The 16,356-nt window shown below is 34.4% G+C and overlaps 2 protein-coding genes across 2 annotated transcripts; both read left to right on the top strand.

Annotated features, from left to right (window-relative positions):
- The first annotated feature begins 1,266 nt into the window (after positions 1-1,266).
- On the top strand, positions 1,267-7,476 carry LOC140969844 (uncharacterized). Its single transcript, XM_073431355.1, has 10 exons — positions 1,267-1,425; positions 2,588-2,647; positions 2,739-2,778; positions 3,316-3,494; positions 3,600-3,638; positions 3,766-3,852; positions 3,937-3,997; positions 5,011-5,135; positions 7,040-7,131; positions 7,220-7,476. Exons 1-10 carry the CDS (start codon positions 1,378-1,380, stop codon positions 7,332-7,334), a joined length of 846 nt encoding a protein of 281 aa, XP_073287456.1. The 5' UTR covers positions 1,267-1,377; the 3' UTR covers positions 7,335-7,476.
- Positions 7,477-9,405: 1,929 nt separating this feature from the next.
- Positions 9,406-16,128, top strand: LOC140969800 (E3 ubiquitin ligase PQT3-like). Its single transcript, XM_073431260.1, has 14 exons — positions 9,406-10,358; positions 11,166-11,277; positions 11,607-11,688; positions 11,820-11,989; positions 12,090-12,169; positions 12,491-12,556; positions 12,733-12,889; positions 12,969-13,117; positions 13,284-13,448; positions 13,585-13,893; positions 14,039-14,080; positions 14,761-15,016; positions 15,191-15,316; positions 15,669-16,128. The coding sequence occupies exons 1-14, from the start codon at positions 10,193-10,195 to the stop codon at positions 16,111-16,113; spliced, it is 2,325 nt and encodes a 774-aa protein (XP_073287361.1). The 5' UTR covers positions 9,406-10,192; the 3' UTR covers positions 16,114-16,128.
- Positions 16,129-16,356: the final 228 nt, after the last annotated feature.

The raw sequence follows: 16,356 nt of genomic DNA, 5'->3' as shown, positions 1-16,356 counted from the left end.
ATATATATATATATATATATTACAAAGCTAAAAAAATAGCTGAAAAAGAAAAGGTGCAAAAAAAGAGGGAGAATTAATAAAGAAATATCGTCTTCTTGGTAGGGAAACTTGGAACACAAGTTGAACAAAATATATACAATTTCTTAGCATTTTTCGTTCCTTTTCAAAATTCTCAAATCCGAAAGCAAATCCAATATCCATGTTTCATACATGGGCAACAAAGCAGTACTATAGTACAAGATAAGATATATGACAAGTCGAAGTATTGTTATCAAATTCTCTTCTTCTTTTTTTTTTTTTTTAATTTTTAAATACGACTACATTTTATACGCATAAATTGATAATTAATAGCTTCAAAAACATAAATTTTAGAAATCAATTATGATCGTAAGAATATGACGTTGTTGCTATTTATTACTTATTTTCCTTTCTAATCGTGTTTTTACAAAATTTGTGACTAACATGCATATCAAGCTCTTTTCAAATAATTATTTTGATATTTATTTATTTATTTTATTTAATAAAATACAAAAAAAGTTGTAACTATTTGTATAGTTTGTAATTATTATATGTATCATTGTAGATTTATGTTTTTTTGAACAAACTTATTTTTAGTGAAATCATGCATAAATGTTGGTATTCCTATATTTTAATATAATAAATTATTATTTAATTATATATATAAATATACTAATATTTATTTTCGATTAATGCTATTTTAAAATAATACATTTAAAAAAATATATAAGAAATAATTAAGAATATTATTATTTTTTTAAAATAAATAATAATATTGAAAATTATAATATTAATTCGCATTTATTTCTTTTTTAGCAGGAAATATTTTACGAAAAAATATATATATTTTTAAACTGTATATTTTTCGTATAGAAATTCAAGTGCAAAAATAAATAAATGATTTTCATTTAGCATTTTTTTGTAGTTTTTATTTAAATTATTTAATTTACAACTATAAACATTTATATTTGTAAAACTTGGTTTACCACATTGCATGGGACCATCCAAACCCTCCACGTCTAATTTCGATTCTGTAACCAATAAAATACCGCCACGTCACGACGATGACCGCACGGTCTTCAATTAAGCCCATATATTATTGCGAAATTATCAAATTGCCACCGTCTTAATGAACAGAAAATTCAACATTTCAACACCAGTGGTGGTGCCGAGGGACACATATAGTAACTAAAAATTTAACTGGCTAGTTTCATTTTATATAATAATTAATATTATTATATAAACATAAAACGCTTCCAAAAAATAAAAATAAAAAACGAAAATTTCGAGGAACAAGGTATTTATTTCAATTCCGTGATCTGCATATTGTCAACTCCGATCCCCCGCCTCTCGGCGTCAATGGCAGCGCCATTCTTTTCAACACCTTTTCAACCTTTTGTTTATCAGGTAATATCATTATTTATGCTTAGAAATGTGTGAATTTTCATGTGTGAACGGTTATTTTGAATACGATTTTAGAGTTATATATGCACCTGTTGCTGTTGGTTTGGATTTTTTTAGTCAATTATCTCAATTGCACGTGTTGTCGATGATGCTGAGAGAATTTACTTGCCGCTGGTAAGAGTTGCTTTCTCTTTTTAGTGATGCAATAGTATTCTTCTAGAATCCAAGCCTTGTCGTAGGTGTGTTTCCTTAGCTTGTTATCGATTCTGCAATTTCTGGCATTGAGGAAGGTTGTGGAATAGCAATATCTCGTTTCAGCACTGTTGAATTAAATTCTCTAGGAAGCCGTTGGGAGAAGATGGTTCAAATTTACTGGCGATGAACTTTACTGAAATGGATTGTGTCTGAATCAGCTTTATCGCCCGTTTTATGCTTCTAGCTGACTTAATTTTTTGTGCCTATCTTTCTTCGCAATTGTGCAACTGAGAGAGTCCGTTTCTGTTTGATGTCAATGATAGACTACTAAATGTGGTGATTACTTGTGCCGAAGCATAGTTAGCAGCCAAAACTAGATGTTTGTGTATCGTCGCATTATGCTAGGACAACTCTCTTTCAGGGGATTTGGCAAAAGGTTATCATAACATGTGATATGGGTAATGGGACAATATGAAATGTTGTTACTCCTCCGTGGCAATGTTTATTTCATGTTATTTTTTATGTGGACTAAATATTTTTGACATATTTAAGGTATCATCAACTGATTTCAAGTTGAATTGTTGACTTGGTGTATATTTTGTATTAATTCATAATCGATACATCTGTATGTATGCGTATACAACTTGATTGTCATTCATTGTAGAACTGAATGTGTATGGGAATAGTTAAAAAAAGGGTCTGTCATTCCCAGCTCATTCCCTTATACCATATTCTGTTTTAGGGCTGTGATATAAAAACCTTTTGAGTTGAAGGTCTCGTGCTTATTGTGCCTGTTATGTGCATGCTTAGTAAATATGAAACCATTGGTTTGGGATACAAGGAAAATACATAAGTTCCTGTAGAATGTGCAAAAACAGCCAAGTTGTCTTACTTCTAGTTCTATTATCAACTCAGATTTCCATTTTATTTTGGGTGTTTGATTCATTGCTCATGTTAAATATTGTTTCAGAGTCCGCAAGATGCTGTAACACCTTTTCAGATATTGGGCGGCGAAGCTCAGATAGTTCAGGTAATTGTCAAGCTTCTTATATTTACTCTATTGTTACAGAAGAAACTTCACATTTGATTTAGTTGGCTTTCCCCTTTTCTCTCCTTTCTAGATCATGTTGAAGCCGCAAGAAAAGGTTATTGCAAAGCCTGGTACGCTGTTATTTCTCTTCTGCTGGTAGCACAATCACATGCTAGTTCAAGCTCAATGAGCGTACTTTTTCTTGCTTGAGGTCTTCCATCATCTTGCCTAAAACTATGCATGCCCCATTTTATCCCTGACCTTAATGTTTCACCTTTCTACAAAGCTTTTTTGGTAAGGAAACTGCATCAAACTTAAGATGTTTTTATATTGGAGTTTGTTTACTCAAAATTATGTGTTTTGATGTAGTCTCCTTACCAACAAAACTTTGTAGAAAGGCCTAAACTGTACTTATATATGCATGATGTAGCACAGGTTTTATCGTATAGGACACTTGCACAATTGTATTATCAACTTTTTTTAGCTTCTAATGTAATTATTTGGAAAAATAATTTTGTTGAAAGATGTGTGTTTGCATTCGGTCGTTGTAAAAAAAACTTTGGTGTAAATGTTACAGTACTTGCTGCTAATTTTTTAAATCTAATTGTTTAACTTATATTCTGTAATTTTTTTCATCGAGATGCTTATATTAGATTGATGTGGTGCAGGTTCCATGTGCTACATGTCTAGTTCTATCCAAATGGAAAATGTCTATATGCCTGAAAATGAAGCATTTGTATGGCAGTGGCTTTTTGGAAAGTCTGTTACAAGCATTGTTCTTCATAATACAGGTTCGACAGATGGATTTGTGGGAATAGCTGCACCAACTCTCTCGAGAATTCTCCCGGTATGTTTTGTCATCGAGAAAATTGTTTACTGGGGAATGGTGTTGTTTGTTATTAGCACGATAGTCTGTTCAGTTTTCTTTTTCTGATTTGCATTTGATATGCAGATTGATTTGGCCTTATTTGGTGGAGAAATGTTGTGTCAGGTATGGATTACCGACACACGATTTAATTTGATGTGGATTTAAGTATCTCTTTCCTTTTATCCTTCCTTTTTCTAGGTCAACTTCTGTTTATTGAATGATAGTATGACTTGACTTGCTATATTTTTAGCCAGATGCATTTCTTTGCTCGATTAATGATGTCAAAGTAAATAATACAGTTGATCTGAGGGCACGCAATGTTATTACTAGTGCTGAGGTGAGGTGGCTCTTTTTATGGTTTTCTTGCTTTTTAAGCTCATTGTCTGTCATTCATATGACAAATATGATTCATAAATGTCAGGGATTTTTAAGGCAAAAGATATCTGGCCGAGGGCTTGCATTCATAGCTGGTGGTGGTTCTGGTATGCCTCTCTAAAGCGCATTTGTTTCAATGAGAATAAGGTTTTTCAAGGAATTATAGCTTTTCCACTCCATATGATGAAGATGTTTGAATCTAGTCGATGTGAATTTTATATGCTTTGATCTTTTTGGTCCCCTCGAGTCTCCCTTTATGGAATGATTGTTAAGTAATTCATGCATTCTCTTAAGTGGCAGCAACATATAGTTGACACCTGACATCCTGCCCTGAGCTAATTGTGTATGAGAGACAGAGAGGGAGCAAGATGATAATTAAATTCATCGGTGATGTTGTCTTTAAGCTCATCAGTCATCTCTGCTGGATTGCTATACTCAAGCGGTTGAGAGGAAAATGTTACAAAATTTTCTTGATCATGGCTAAAAGATTAGTTGACATACTTGTATGTTAAGAACAGTGAAGTGTTTTGGTTTGTTGTTGTATCCTTACGGTGGTTTTATTCTTTGAGAAAGCCTAATACATTATGCACTTACTCAATGACATGTAAGTTTGCACTAAATTGATAATTTGATTACATTTCAGAGTTGATTGTTTTGCACGATAGATTAAGAGAGTTCTTGATTTTTTTTGTCAAAAAAAGAATTTAATATTAAAATAAAATTAGGAGAAGTCTAGATGATTGCGATATCTCATTTCTTCAGCGTGTAAAGACATGATTTGCTTGTCAATCTATGTTAAGGTATGGAAACATGGCTTCATGTCTCATATTTCTGATATAAGATGGCAGTGAAACAAACCAGATGTCATGCAATTATGATTTTTACATGAAGTATTTTGTTTCTCGTTAAGAACTTTGATTCATCCATTTCAATGTACAAGAGTGAAGATTGATTTTATTTCAGAGGCTTGATAGTTTTCTGGTCATTGACTCTTATGTTCAACTAAATATTGCAATATGGAAGAGGCAATTATAGTTAGCATTACAATCATAGTTTAATTGCTTAGGTTCTGTTCCTATGGCTTTTTTTTGATAGTGGTCCCTTGCCTGCTGGTTTTTAGTCGTGCAGAAGAATCTTGAGGTGGGAGAAGAGCTTGCAGTTGATGTGTCAAGCATTGTTGCAGTTTCAGGATCAGTCAATGTACAAATAAAGTATAATGGTCCCATGAGAAGGGTGATTTTTGGGGTGAGTAGTATTTGCATAATTTTATTCCAAAGCATATATGGAGCTCGAATTCTTGTGGATATTATTAATTAGTTTATTTCCATTGTTATTTCTGGAGATCTTATTACAATTGCTTCCTGATGCTAATTTATGTTGAATTTGCTGAAATCCTGTGTGCAAAAGCTCCTTATCTATTGCTTTCATGTTGGAAATGATACTATACCTACTAGTTGGAGGGATTTTTTGTGGAAAATAAAGTCTACGTGGTTTAGTGGAAACCTTTTTTTTGTCTTCCAGATCTGCCAGACATGTGTATTTTCTAAGGTTTCTTTCAGGGATTTTACTGTTTAAGGTTCTACTTATTTCAACTGAAGTGTAGAAAGCAAAAACTTGGTCATGTCATATTGTCTTCTTCATGATATTCGTCAATAGGATCAATGCTGAGGGAGAGTATTTCTTTGCCTTCTTAAATATACTTCACTCCAACAATCTTCTTTATTTTTTCTTTTGTTGTTGAAATAAATGACATCCCATGGATGAAACAAGAACAAGATTGGGTTGTAAGGAAGTTGTGGTGGATAACAAAGGTAGAGATGGGCATTATTTTTGATTTTGTATGTACAGGTTCAGTCTCTTTGTCGTGCTCAATAGTTTATAGTGTTTGACACGATGTTGCAGCTGGACTCATAGAAGTATGTTGATAGATATGAAGTTTATTGTTCTATGAAATTAAACACGGGAGCTGAAATTTAAAGACAATAGGTTACAAGTGTCTTGCTAATTAATGCACTGTGGCAGTGAAGATACCATGCAGCTTTAATAACTTGAGCTTGATGCTTTGCCTCACTGGAATTCAATATAACTTAGGGTGCTTGGATTGATAGAAGCCATGTCAAATCCATTTGATTGCTTGGATCATGGATGAGTTCATGTTTGGGGAATTTTAAGTCCATCCCTTTGTTAATTTATGTAGATGTAATAATAATTTAGATAGATTTGAAACACACCCAAAATGACATTTCAAATCCATTTTCAAATCTCTCTCAATTTAAATCTGTCCATCCAAGTGCAAGCTTAATATGTGGTTGTGTATCAATTTCAAAGTCTCATGTTTATAACTTCTCTTAATATGTAATTCGGGCATCATTTGAACGTTACATCATCATAAATCCAACTCCAACAGAACTAGGCGGATTACGGGATTAGGTTACGTGTAATGTGAATGCCTTTAGATTCTTTGTTGAGTTTGTGATAATTGTATGCACATGCGCCTGCTAAGAGTTGCTCTGGGTGATATGAATTTTCTGAAGTGTGATTCCAAGTAAATGTTTTCTGAGGTTATGCAGAACTTGGTAGTTCGAGAATGATTTTGAAACATTAGTTATATTTCTCCTCGTTTTTAGATTTTCCTTATTGCCTATTCTGTATTGTTTTATAGACAAATTAGGTTCTTTTTTCATGTTTATTTAGTTCTAATTCTACTATTACTTTTTACAAGTCATATGATGTTTCAACTGATGCATTTATCAAGTCCCTGACATTAGTCGAAAGCAATTTTCTTCAGATGCAATCTGTTTGCCCACCATTTTCTAGACTTCTGTACCAATTGATTTTCCATTTCCTGTTTCATGATCATGAATGAAGCAGAGTGATTTTTTGTCCTAAATAAATTAAAAATGATTTGTTTTTTATGTATACAAGCATACCTTATGGGACACGATATAAAATACAATTGTGGAATACAACAATAACACACAAGCCCTTATCCCACTACGTGGGGTCAGCTATATGGATCATCCAACACCGTTGATGAATAGAAGAAAAAAAATGTTGTTTGCATATTTTCCATTTTTCTTGAAGATATTGTAATATATGTGCTATTTTTTTCAAAGCGCTGTTAACTAGTTGTGCTTTTTTCTATTCAGGGTGACAATCTAGTAACAGCTGTTCTAACGGGTCCCGGTATTGTGTTCATCCAAAGCATGCCCTTCCATCGGCTCTCTCAGCGCATTGCTAGGTAATCTCGATATCTGCTCAATTCCTCGCACCTCCTCTCGCTTTAACCTTCCGTACAGTTATTGAGTTACTTGGTTTTTGTCTCACAGGGCTGTTACATCCCCAAATATGAGGGACAATCCAAAGTTTCTCTTTCAGATAGCAATCTTTTTCTTTATTGCTTATGTTCTAGTTGTGTCATCGCTGATCTTGACGGACATATGATATGGTTGCCCTCTTATTTCGATTCCTTCACTTATTTTTCCTTTACTTGAAATCTCACTTGTTTCGTTGAGATTAGATTAACGTTTAAAGATTTTAGAAATAGATAAACATGGTTATAATTGGTAATAGTTTTTGGACGAAATTGTATCATCATATAATTATGGCAATGTAGAAAAGATTATAAGAATGTGTGGTTACTGTTTTATTGTCTTTCTTTGGAATTCATCGAGTCTAAATGTAAAGAGTCGGTATAAATTACTATTGGCGCAGTATTTATGGTTTTTATGTTTGTGTATCGATTTAAGTAAGCTAACGTATGCTCTCAGGAAATTTTTTTGTTTAATATAAAATATTTTAACTTGAAGTTCGAATTTGGGTTTAATTTGTTTGGCCCGAGCTTAAGCATCAGGTAGGATATAATTTGTGATTCAAGTTCATGAAATGATTTAATTTTTTATGAGACTGAATGACAGATCTGATTTGATTTATAAAATTTTTGAAATAAACAGTAATATTTTTTTATCGATCAGATAGGAGAATCGTCACACAATATCAATTCGTGAAACAGTCTTATAAAAAATTTTGTATTTAATTTTTATCAATCTTATAAAATATTGAGAAATATAATGTCTTAGCATATTAATGGTTGTACTAGCTATTTGGTAACATGTTATCAGCTTGAATTTCGTACGGATAACATGCGAATAAATCTCTTAGTTTGATTTTGATTTTTCCGAGGTAGCTCAAAACATATTCGAGTTACTTCAAAAGTTCATGAATAAATTTGATTTCAAAAAAGAAGTCCCAACTCCTAATTCACCTCACAGCTTAAAAAGTTCTAATTTTTTCTATTGAGTGCACCTTCTTTAAAAAATAATGAATAAATAAATTAAGTGCACTTTCGAGGGAAAGGTCTCGGTTTAGTACGCAGTGTTTCCATGTGCAGGCTCAAATATTTCGTACTCTGGTAGTGTGGTGGACCAAAAATGTACTATTGTTATTAGAACAAAATAGGGTTACTGATTTTGGGATTAAAAGATTAGCCTATGGAAAAAATACAATGACATCTGCAGCGTAGCGACGACGTTGTCATTGCATCTTCCACCACAAGTCTAGCATAGCGATGCACGATCTTATCTCTCCGGGGATTTTGAGTAAATTTGCAAATTCAACCAGAAAGCAAAAGAACTTTGATTTTCAAAATTTCCCAAATTAAAGATTCAGCAAAATAAAACTTAAAATCGAGAAACCCTAAATGGTCAAAATAGGCAATTTAAAATTCTTAAATGTCGCAAATTTTTTCCATCCGTCGATCCACAACACTATGTCACGGACTTCTCAGTTTTCACTAATTAAAATCTAGTACATATTTTTTTTGCCTGAAAATGAAATTAGGGCGGGGCGCGTGATTTGGGGATTTTGAGAATTAAAAATGTTTGAGCGTCATCTTTCTGCTTATTTTAATATAAAATGTAACGAAATGAATGGTATGCGGAAATTTTTTGCGACATATAGGACTATTTTGGCCCAGAACAAACGTTGGGGACTGAATTAGAAATTAGACAAAAACATATGGGACTAACCAAGAATTCTTCCTGGGATTTTGAAATTAAAATGTCATTGACACCCACGTAACCTATTTTCGGACATTTAGTATTATTTTTGCCCAAACGTTTTGAGACTGAATCAAGAAACCGATAATATATTTGGAACTTGAACTGAGAATTTTCTCAACTTGTTTGACCTACCGTCGTATGTTTAAAGTTAATAGCTTGTTAAAAAATTGTTAATAGGTAATTATATTTTTTTTATTTTCGATAAGAAAATATTTTTCATAAAACATTATAATAGGTATCGGTTTATTACAAACAAAGTTAATATTTTATAATATATTTATTTTCAATTATATGAAAAATAAACTTTGGAGGAATGTAAATACTAAAATCTAAACACATGTTGCCAAATATATGCCAAATTGCGTGATCCGAACTTCGACGACCCGATTGTGGAACTGGACCCGACCCGGATAAGAATCGCAAAAAACTATATCATTTGGGCCCGGGGGCTTAAGCATCATAGTACTCGCACAACAATCGAAACAGACAACTGTGTCCGCGTAGAAACTAGAAACCCTAATCCTCTTCATTTCACGTAAACCACGGACGCGAAGTTTCGATTTGTCCTATCATCCTTCGATTTTTCAATAATCGAAGACGTTGTTTCATGTGCAAATTTCTGAAAAGTTGCAGAGAAGGATTAATCAACACTAGTGTTGCTCCGTCGTTCTTCCAACAATTTTCTGTCGAGTGTGCGCTGCTTTTCGTCTACGATTCGTTCGTGAATCCAAGTTTTTTCTACGCACCCGATTTGTAGCTACGGTTTTTGGGTTTCTTATTCGTTTATTGGCTTCGAAAGTCTCACTCGAAGAGAATAAATTCTCGGCGATTCGATTCAACGTTGTCGGGAGGATTTTGTCCGTGATTTCATCTGATCTACCAGATCTGTCCATTTCTACATTACTGGTGTTGATTTTCTCGCGATTCCGAATTCGAATGTCAATTTTCTCAATCGAAGATTGAAGCGGATTTTCGATCTGGAAGTTTTGTAATTGTAAAAGATTTGAAGGATATTGGATTTGCGTCAGCGGAGTTATTAGTCCGTTCGATTGTTTTTCTTGAGAGTTGCAACAAATTGAGAGGAAAAGAAAGAGAGAATAGTTTCTTGATCATCGATTGTACACCTCTGTTTTTCTTTTCAATTAAATGGCAGGTTTTTTATTTTTTATCCTTTGATATCGCTCGCGGTGCTTCTCTTCTGGAGATACAGGAAAAAAATTCAAAGAAAAGATTGAAAAAAACATGGCAGTTTACTATAAATTTAAAAGTGCCAAAGATTACGATTCAGTTGCCATCGATGGCAACTTTATATCGGTTGGGCACTTGAAAGAAAAAATATTTGAATTAAAGCATTTGGGAAGGGGTACTGATTTTGACCTTGTTGTCACCAACGCTCAGACTAACGAAGGTTGGTTTTGGTTCTCTGCGAATTTTTTCAGAAATTCGATTTTTAAATATAAAATGGTTTGTAGTCACATTTTAAAGCTTGTTGTTCATTTCTCGGTAGACATATTTTATTTGTGTTTGTGATAGCATTTGTGTGTTGAAGGGAAAAGTCCGAGGAATCAGAAGGTTGTTTTGAATTTGTTCCGTCCTTAATCTCATTAACTTTATTATAGGTGATTTTTCCGAAATCTAACTGGTTTGAAACTGATGTGAACTTTCATTTACATAGTGTATTCGACTGATGTGGTGTGTGTGCAATTTTATATTGTGGTTCTGTATTTGTAGTCAGAGTTATGTACTTGGCTTGTTCCATACATTTGATTGACCTTGGATGTATCCCTAGTTACTTGTCTGCTTATAGCTCCTTGTATATCTACAAAACATGGACACAGGCTTGGATATTTCATCCACGATTTATGTAGGTGCTTTCAATTTACAATCTGCTTTTTGAGAAACCCTTCGATGAGGGTGTTTCTAAAATGTAAGGTTCCACTAATCTTCCCAATCATTGAGTGAGAGCCTAGGTATGACCAAACTGTATGATTTTCTTCAGTTTGGTCAGATTTGAAGTTGCTTGCTGTGCGAGCATCAACTCTTACTTCTTGGTTTATCAAGATCATTACTCAAGAATGGGTGATTACAATCTTAAATGGGCAAATAACTTGGTAGTGGCTTTCTGAGGGGCTTTATGGATGTTTTTCTTTGGTCGTATATATGTTCTTTTTTAACATTTATACACTTTTCATTGTTGTGTAATTTGCGGTTTCAGAGTATCTTGATGAAGGAACGTTAATCCCCAAAAATACTTCAGTTTTGATTCGCCGAGTTCCTGGACGACCTCGGAATCCCATAATTACTGCACCTGTTGCTGAGCAAGAAGAGTATTGTCTTAATCCTCAATTTTGTTCAGTTAGTTTACTTATTAATCCCCATGAACTAAGCAAATAAAGCATTTTAGTTTTTATCAAAGATTGATGTTAAGTCAGATGAGAAGAACAAAATGTCTACTGAGAAGTTGGTGTGGGTTTAGCTTTGCACTCTTGTTCACAGATCACCAATTTTTTGTTGTCTGGGACCTATTGAAGTTCTTTGATTTAACAGTGATGCATAACACAATGAACATGCTCCAAAACAATGATCAAATAATATACTTTGACATCATTGAAAGATGTTCTTATTGCTTATTTAAGTTTTCTAATAACTATTGTAGGGTAAAGGTGGAAAATTATTCTGATGATCTTCAAACTGTTAAAATTAACTTGGGTGGAGCAGCTCAATCTTCCATGAAATATGTGAGCTTCCTTTGTTAATCCTGCATTATTTTATCACCTTTTTTTAAGGACTGTAAAATTGGATGTGGTACAAATTCTTGTGTCAGTTTAGTAGCTAAACATGGCAAATGTTCAACTCTTGGTCCTTGTAGGCTGAAGATTTAGAATGGGATGAGTTTGGAAATGATCTTTATGCTATTCCTGAAACTGTGCCGGTCCAGTTGAACAATACAGTTCAAAATCATCCTCCACCTGTTAGCAAAGAGGATGAGGATAGTAAAATCAAGGCTTTAATTGACACTCCAGCCTTAGATTGGCAGCGGTGAGATGTCTTATGGTGTTGTCATTGTTCTTTGTTATTTGATATTTATGGTTTTTGTTTTGTAGTTAATGTTTTGAACTTTCTCGTTTTAATCATTCAGTCAACCTGCTGATGGCTTTGGTCCTGGTAGAGGCTTTGGACGAGGCATGGGTGGAAGAATGATGGGTGGACGCGGTTTTGGTGATTTCTTTATCCTTTACCAGATGTCTTCAAATTGTCTTGGGCAAAGTGTTTTTCTTTATTATATCTTATTTTGTTTCTCTAATCTAGGTTATAAACTTGTATCTGTATCGATAAATGCATTTGCCTGTGTTTAGAAGTGTAAGTTTGAGTAAGAGCATATCAATTACTGGTAAATAAAAAGTTTATACGGTCTTTTGTAGAGATGACCTGAACATGCTTTTTCTTATTTCTGAGAATTCAGTTCTCTAATATTGAATTGTTCCAGTTGTTTTATTGGCTAAGTTTGCCTTTTATTTACTGATTGTTTCTATCATTCAGGGCGAGGTGGATTGGAGAAGAAAATACCACCACAGGGCTACATATGTCACAGATGCAAGGTGCCTGGTATGTTCTGCAACTGAAACAGTTGATTATATTTCTAGCAATGATCTAATTACTGAAAACCTCTCATGTCACAGTTACCTTAAATGGATATGCATATTATAAATATAAATAAATAAACTGGTGACTTGGCTTTTATTAGGAAAAGGGGTATTTTATAGTCTTGTTTTCTTGTTCAGGTCATTTCATTCAGCACTGCCCAACAAATGGCGATCCCAATTATGACATAAAAAGGGTCAAGCCTCCAACTGGAATTCCAAAATCCATGTTGATGGCTACTCCAGATGGCTCCTATGCATTACCGAGTGGGGCAGTTGCTGTATTAAAGCCAAATGAGTACTGCTTTCCTTACAATTGCCTTTGTACTGTTGATTGTTTTCAGTCGGTGGTATTTCCTTACAGGTTACTTTTACAGGGCTGCTTTTGAGAAACAGATTGAGGGAATGCCATCCTTACGAAGTGTTGGTGATTTTCCACCAGAACTGCACTGCCCTCTTTGCAAAGAAGTAATGAAAGATGCTGTCCTTACGAGCAAATGTTGTTTTAAGAGCTTTTGCGATAAATGTAAGCTTGCAGTTTGTCTTGAGCATTGTTACGGCAGTTAGTAATTTGAGCAATTTGAACGTCTTGTTTTGTGGCGATGACTCATTGAGAGGTGGAGTGTTTTGATGGAAGGCATAGTGGAAATCCTTAATTTTTCTGGTTTAATCTTTCTGATGCTTTTTTTTAGGTATAAGAGATCATATCATTTCGAAATCATCGTGCATCTGTGGGGCCACAAATATTCTTGCTGATGATCTTCTACCCAACAAGACTCTCAGGGATACCATTAATCGCATTTTGGAAGCCAATAATAGCAGTGCTGAAGATGGTGGTAGTGCATTTCAAATCCAAGGTTTGAGTCTTGATGAATTGATTTTCATTTACATTTTATTTCCCTAAAGCTTAGCTTAATGTATTGTTTATTTACGAAGAAGTGTACATTTTAAGTTTTCTCAACTTACCGCCTCTTCAATAACTGTGTGGTGTAGATATGGAGTCACGCAATCCACATGCTAAGGTTCCTTCCCCCACTCAGTCTGCTGCCTCCAAAGGAGAGCAGGTGCCCGCACCACAACCTCAAAAGGAAGAATCTTCAAAGATTGTAGACCTTGTTGTAGAAGACAGAGCTGTCAATACTCCTCCCTCTACCCAGATTCAAGAGAAAGGGAAAAGTCTAAAAGTGCCAGATGTTTCTGAAGCTACCCATGATTCAAAAAGTGTTAAAGAAACAGCAATACCAGCAAATACTCAATTGGCTGATGAAGAGGTGCAGCAGAAGCTAATCTCAATGGAAGCAGGTAATGGAGAAAATGGCTCATTACATACACGTACTTAAATCAAATGTTCTGAGGCAGGGCTCTCTGTCTCATCGTTCTTCAGTAGATATCACAGCTTCAGTACAAAGATTGGACTCTGATATGAAAATATACTTCTGTTTAACAGGAAGAAAGAAGAAAAAGAAGAAAATCCAAATGCCTCATAGCGGTATAATCTTGTTATTTGCAGTTATATTTACTTGTCAGCTACTGTATACCTCTTCTTGATGGAATTTTTTTTTTCAAAATTTAGTTTTTTTAAAAAAATTCCTTAGATCAAGCTGGGCTTTATTAGGTTTGCAATCAACTTGAATTTTACTGAGGTTGTGTTCTCTAAGTATCTTATTACAAAGATTCTTGTACTTGAAGATCGACCTTATTTGACAGAATGTACAAGCTTGGAACCAAGTCCAATTTAAGCTTCATCTCATGTTTCTATCTTGCAATTCAGTTTGTTCATTGCTGTGCTTGAAGCTAAAAGCTTATATTGCTGAAGGCTAATTTTCTTTGTACGATTTTGTGGGCGTTTACGAACTTATCGAGTGAGTTATGCTAGTCAATCTTCATTAATGTCTTATTGAAATTATGATCATGTGTAAAGCTGCATAATTTGGGTTCCGTAGTGATTTTATTTTTAAGACAGGTCTAATATTTTCATGAGATACCTGAGTTCACATTCACTTGGATTGAGATTTGTGCATTAAAAGTATACTCAAATTTGTGTTGGATCAAATTTGTGTTAATTTGTCGTTGCAACTTGCAAAGCATTTAGCTGCGGTGAAAAGATCCAATGTAATCTGAGCTCATTGATAGTCATGCTAATTGTCTTTAAATTTTGTTGTTCTGCAGCTGCTGAGATGCAATGGAGAACCGCCCAGGACCTTGCACCTGATAATTACATGATGCCTTTGGGTCCATCCGCATTTAATCCTTATTGGAATGGTATTCAGCCTGGATTCGATGGATTTGTGCCCCCATATGCCGGTCATATGCCTTACATGGGATATGGATTTGGACCTATGGATATGGCATTTGGAGGTGTCTTTCCCCAGGACCCATTTGGAGGAAGACCGGGTTGTATGTTACCATATGCCCCTCCTCAGATGTAAGTATACTTGGTTTATATTTTTGTAATAATTACTCCCATCAAATTTATACTTGCCCCACTTAAAAGATTTTTAAGTTTGATTTCGTTTCTGGAATTCAGTTTGCCAACCAGTCGTTTTTTATTGTCATTAGATATGATGTCTTACTTAGTCAATACTTCTATGCATTTCAGGGATCTTGCAGACCTTGCAATGGGATTTAATGCTGGGCCACCCCCACCCGCCATGAGCAGAGAAGAATTTGAAGCTCGAAAAGCCAATTTGAAGAGGAAACGCGAAGTGGAGCGTCACAGGGACATGTTAGTAGAACAACCCTTTCTTGTGTGTCTAATTCCTTTTTAACTAAATGAATCTAATTTCCATGGTTCAAGCATCAGTTCGACTATTATTTTGTTAGCAGGAGATGCCTAAAAGTTAAAACTTTGATTACCTGATGAAATACTTCTGCCATGTTGGTTGTGAATGTAATGGTCTCGCCCATGCCTCTCTTGATGAAATTAATAAAATGATTAAAAGAAAAAGGAGCTGAATGAGCTTTTATATCAGATTCGAGTACTTTATCCTTTTTGATAACTCAAAAAAGGAAATCGTTGCTTTGCTATATGTAATTTTTACTTTTCTTAAAGAGGTTCTGATGTTCCTTTTCTACAGGGAGTTGTCTAAAGATCGGGAATATGGAAGAGAAGCAAGCTCAGTCGATCTCCCTAATATGAGATCCAAATCTGTATGCATCTTTATCAGCCTACTGTTATTAGTTTATTATTTTTGTGCGAATGATGCAGGTACATTTCATGGTCAACCATATAGTTTTTCAGAAATCATGCTGTCGAGAATAACAGTGAATTTCGAAAGAGAATTTTCAGTTTCTCATTGCCCGATAGACTTACCTCCAAAGGAATATGGCCGATTAAAATTATTTCCCATTTCATTTAATTGTTTGTGTAATAGCCTATTGCCTTCAATGTTGTTGCAAGTGATCTTGAAGTTTTTGCATGGGTACTGTAGATATAATCTGCATGAACCATGCTTTCTTCTCTTCTTTTTTTGGGTTTTGAAATATTTACCTCATTTGGGTTTGTCCCCCGATCCCTGCTAGTCTGCTAGTTTCTTTTACAAAAGTTTCCTTTGTAACGAGGCGCCACATCCTGTTTTTCCAATCTTTTGTTCCAAAATTGTGTTCCATGCATATGGATCATTTGGCACAAAAAAATGGTTCTTTCTGTATGCATAGGGATGATTTTTCATTGAAGAGCTCCGACGTGTTGGTCGGATTTGGAAGTTTACCTGCTTGGTCAAAGTTTTCTTCTTTGAAGTCTATAAAAAAAAAAAAAAAAAACTG

The sequence above is a fragment of the Primulina huaijiensis genome, unplaced genomic scaffold (genome assembly GCF_012295235.1).
Source record: "Primulina huaijiensis isolate GDHJ02 unplaced genomic scaffold, ASM1229523v2 scaffold42781, whole genome shotgun sequence".
Taxonomy (NCBI): Eukaryota; Viridiplantae; Streptophyta; class Magnoliopsida; order Lamiales; family Gesneriaceae; genus Primulina; species Primulina huaijiensis.
This window is presented reverse-complemented; position numbering and strand designations above follow the sequence as displayed.

Excerpts from the sequence above, each read along its gene's own strand:
- LOC140969844 (XM_073431355.1), top strand. The coding sequence starts at position 1,378 with ATGGCAGCGCCATTCTTTTCAACACCTTTTCAACCTTTTGTTTATCAG. Across the intron at positions 1,426-2,587 it reads TTCAACCTTTTGTTTATCAG|AGTCCGCAAGATGCTGTAAC; the intron begins GTAATATCATTA and ends ATATTGTTTCAG. Across the intron at positions 3,853-3,936 it reads ATGTTATTACTAGTGCTGAG|GGATTTTTAAGGCAAAAGAT; the intron begins GTGAGGTGGCTC and ends CATAAATGTCAG.
- LOC140969800 (XM_073431260.1), top strand. The coding sequence starts at position 10,193 with ATGGCAGTTTACTATAAATTTAAAAGTGCCAAAGATTACGATTCAGTT. Across the intron at positions 12,170-12,490 it reads GATGGGTGGACGCGGTTTTG|GGCGAGGTGGATTGGAGAAG; the intron begins GTGATTTCTTTA and ends TCTATCATTCAG. Across the intron at positions 13,118-13,283 it reads TAAGAGCTTTTGCGATAAAT|GTATAAGAGATCATATCATT; the intron begins GTAAGCTTGCAG and ends GCTTTTTTTTAG.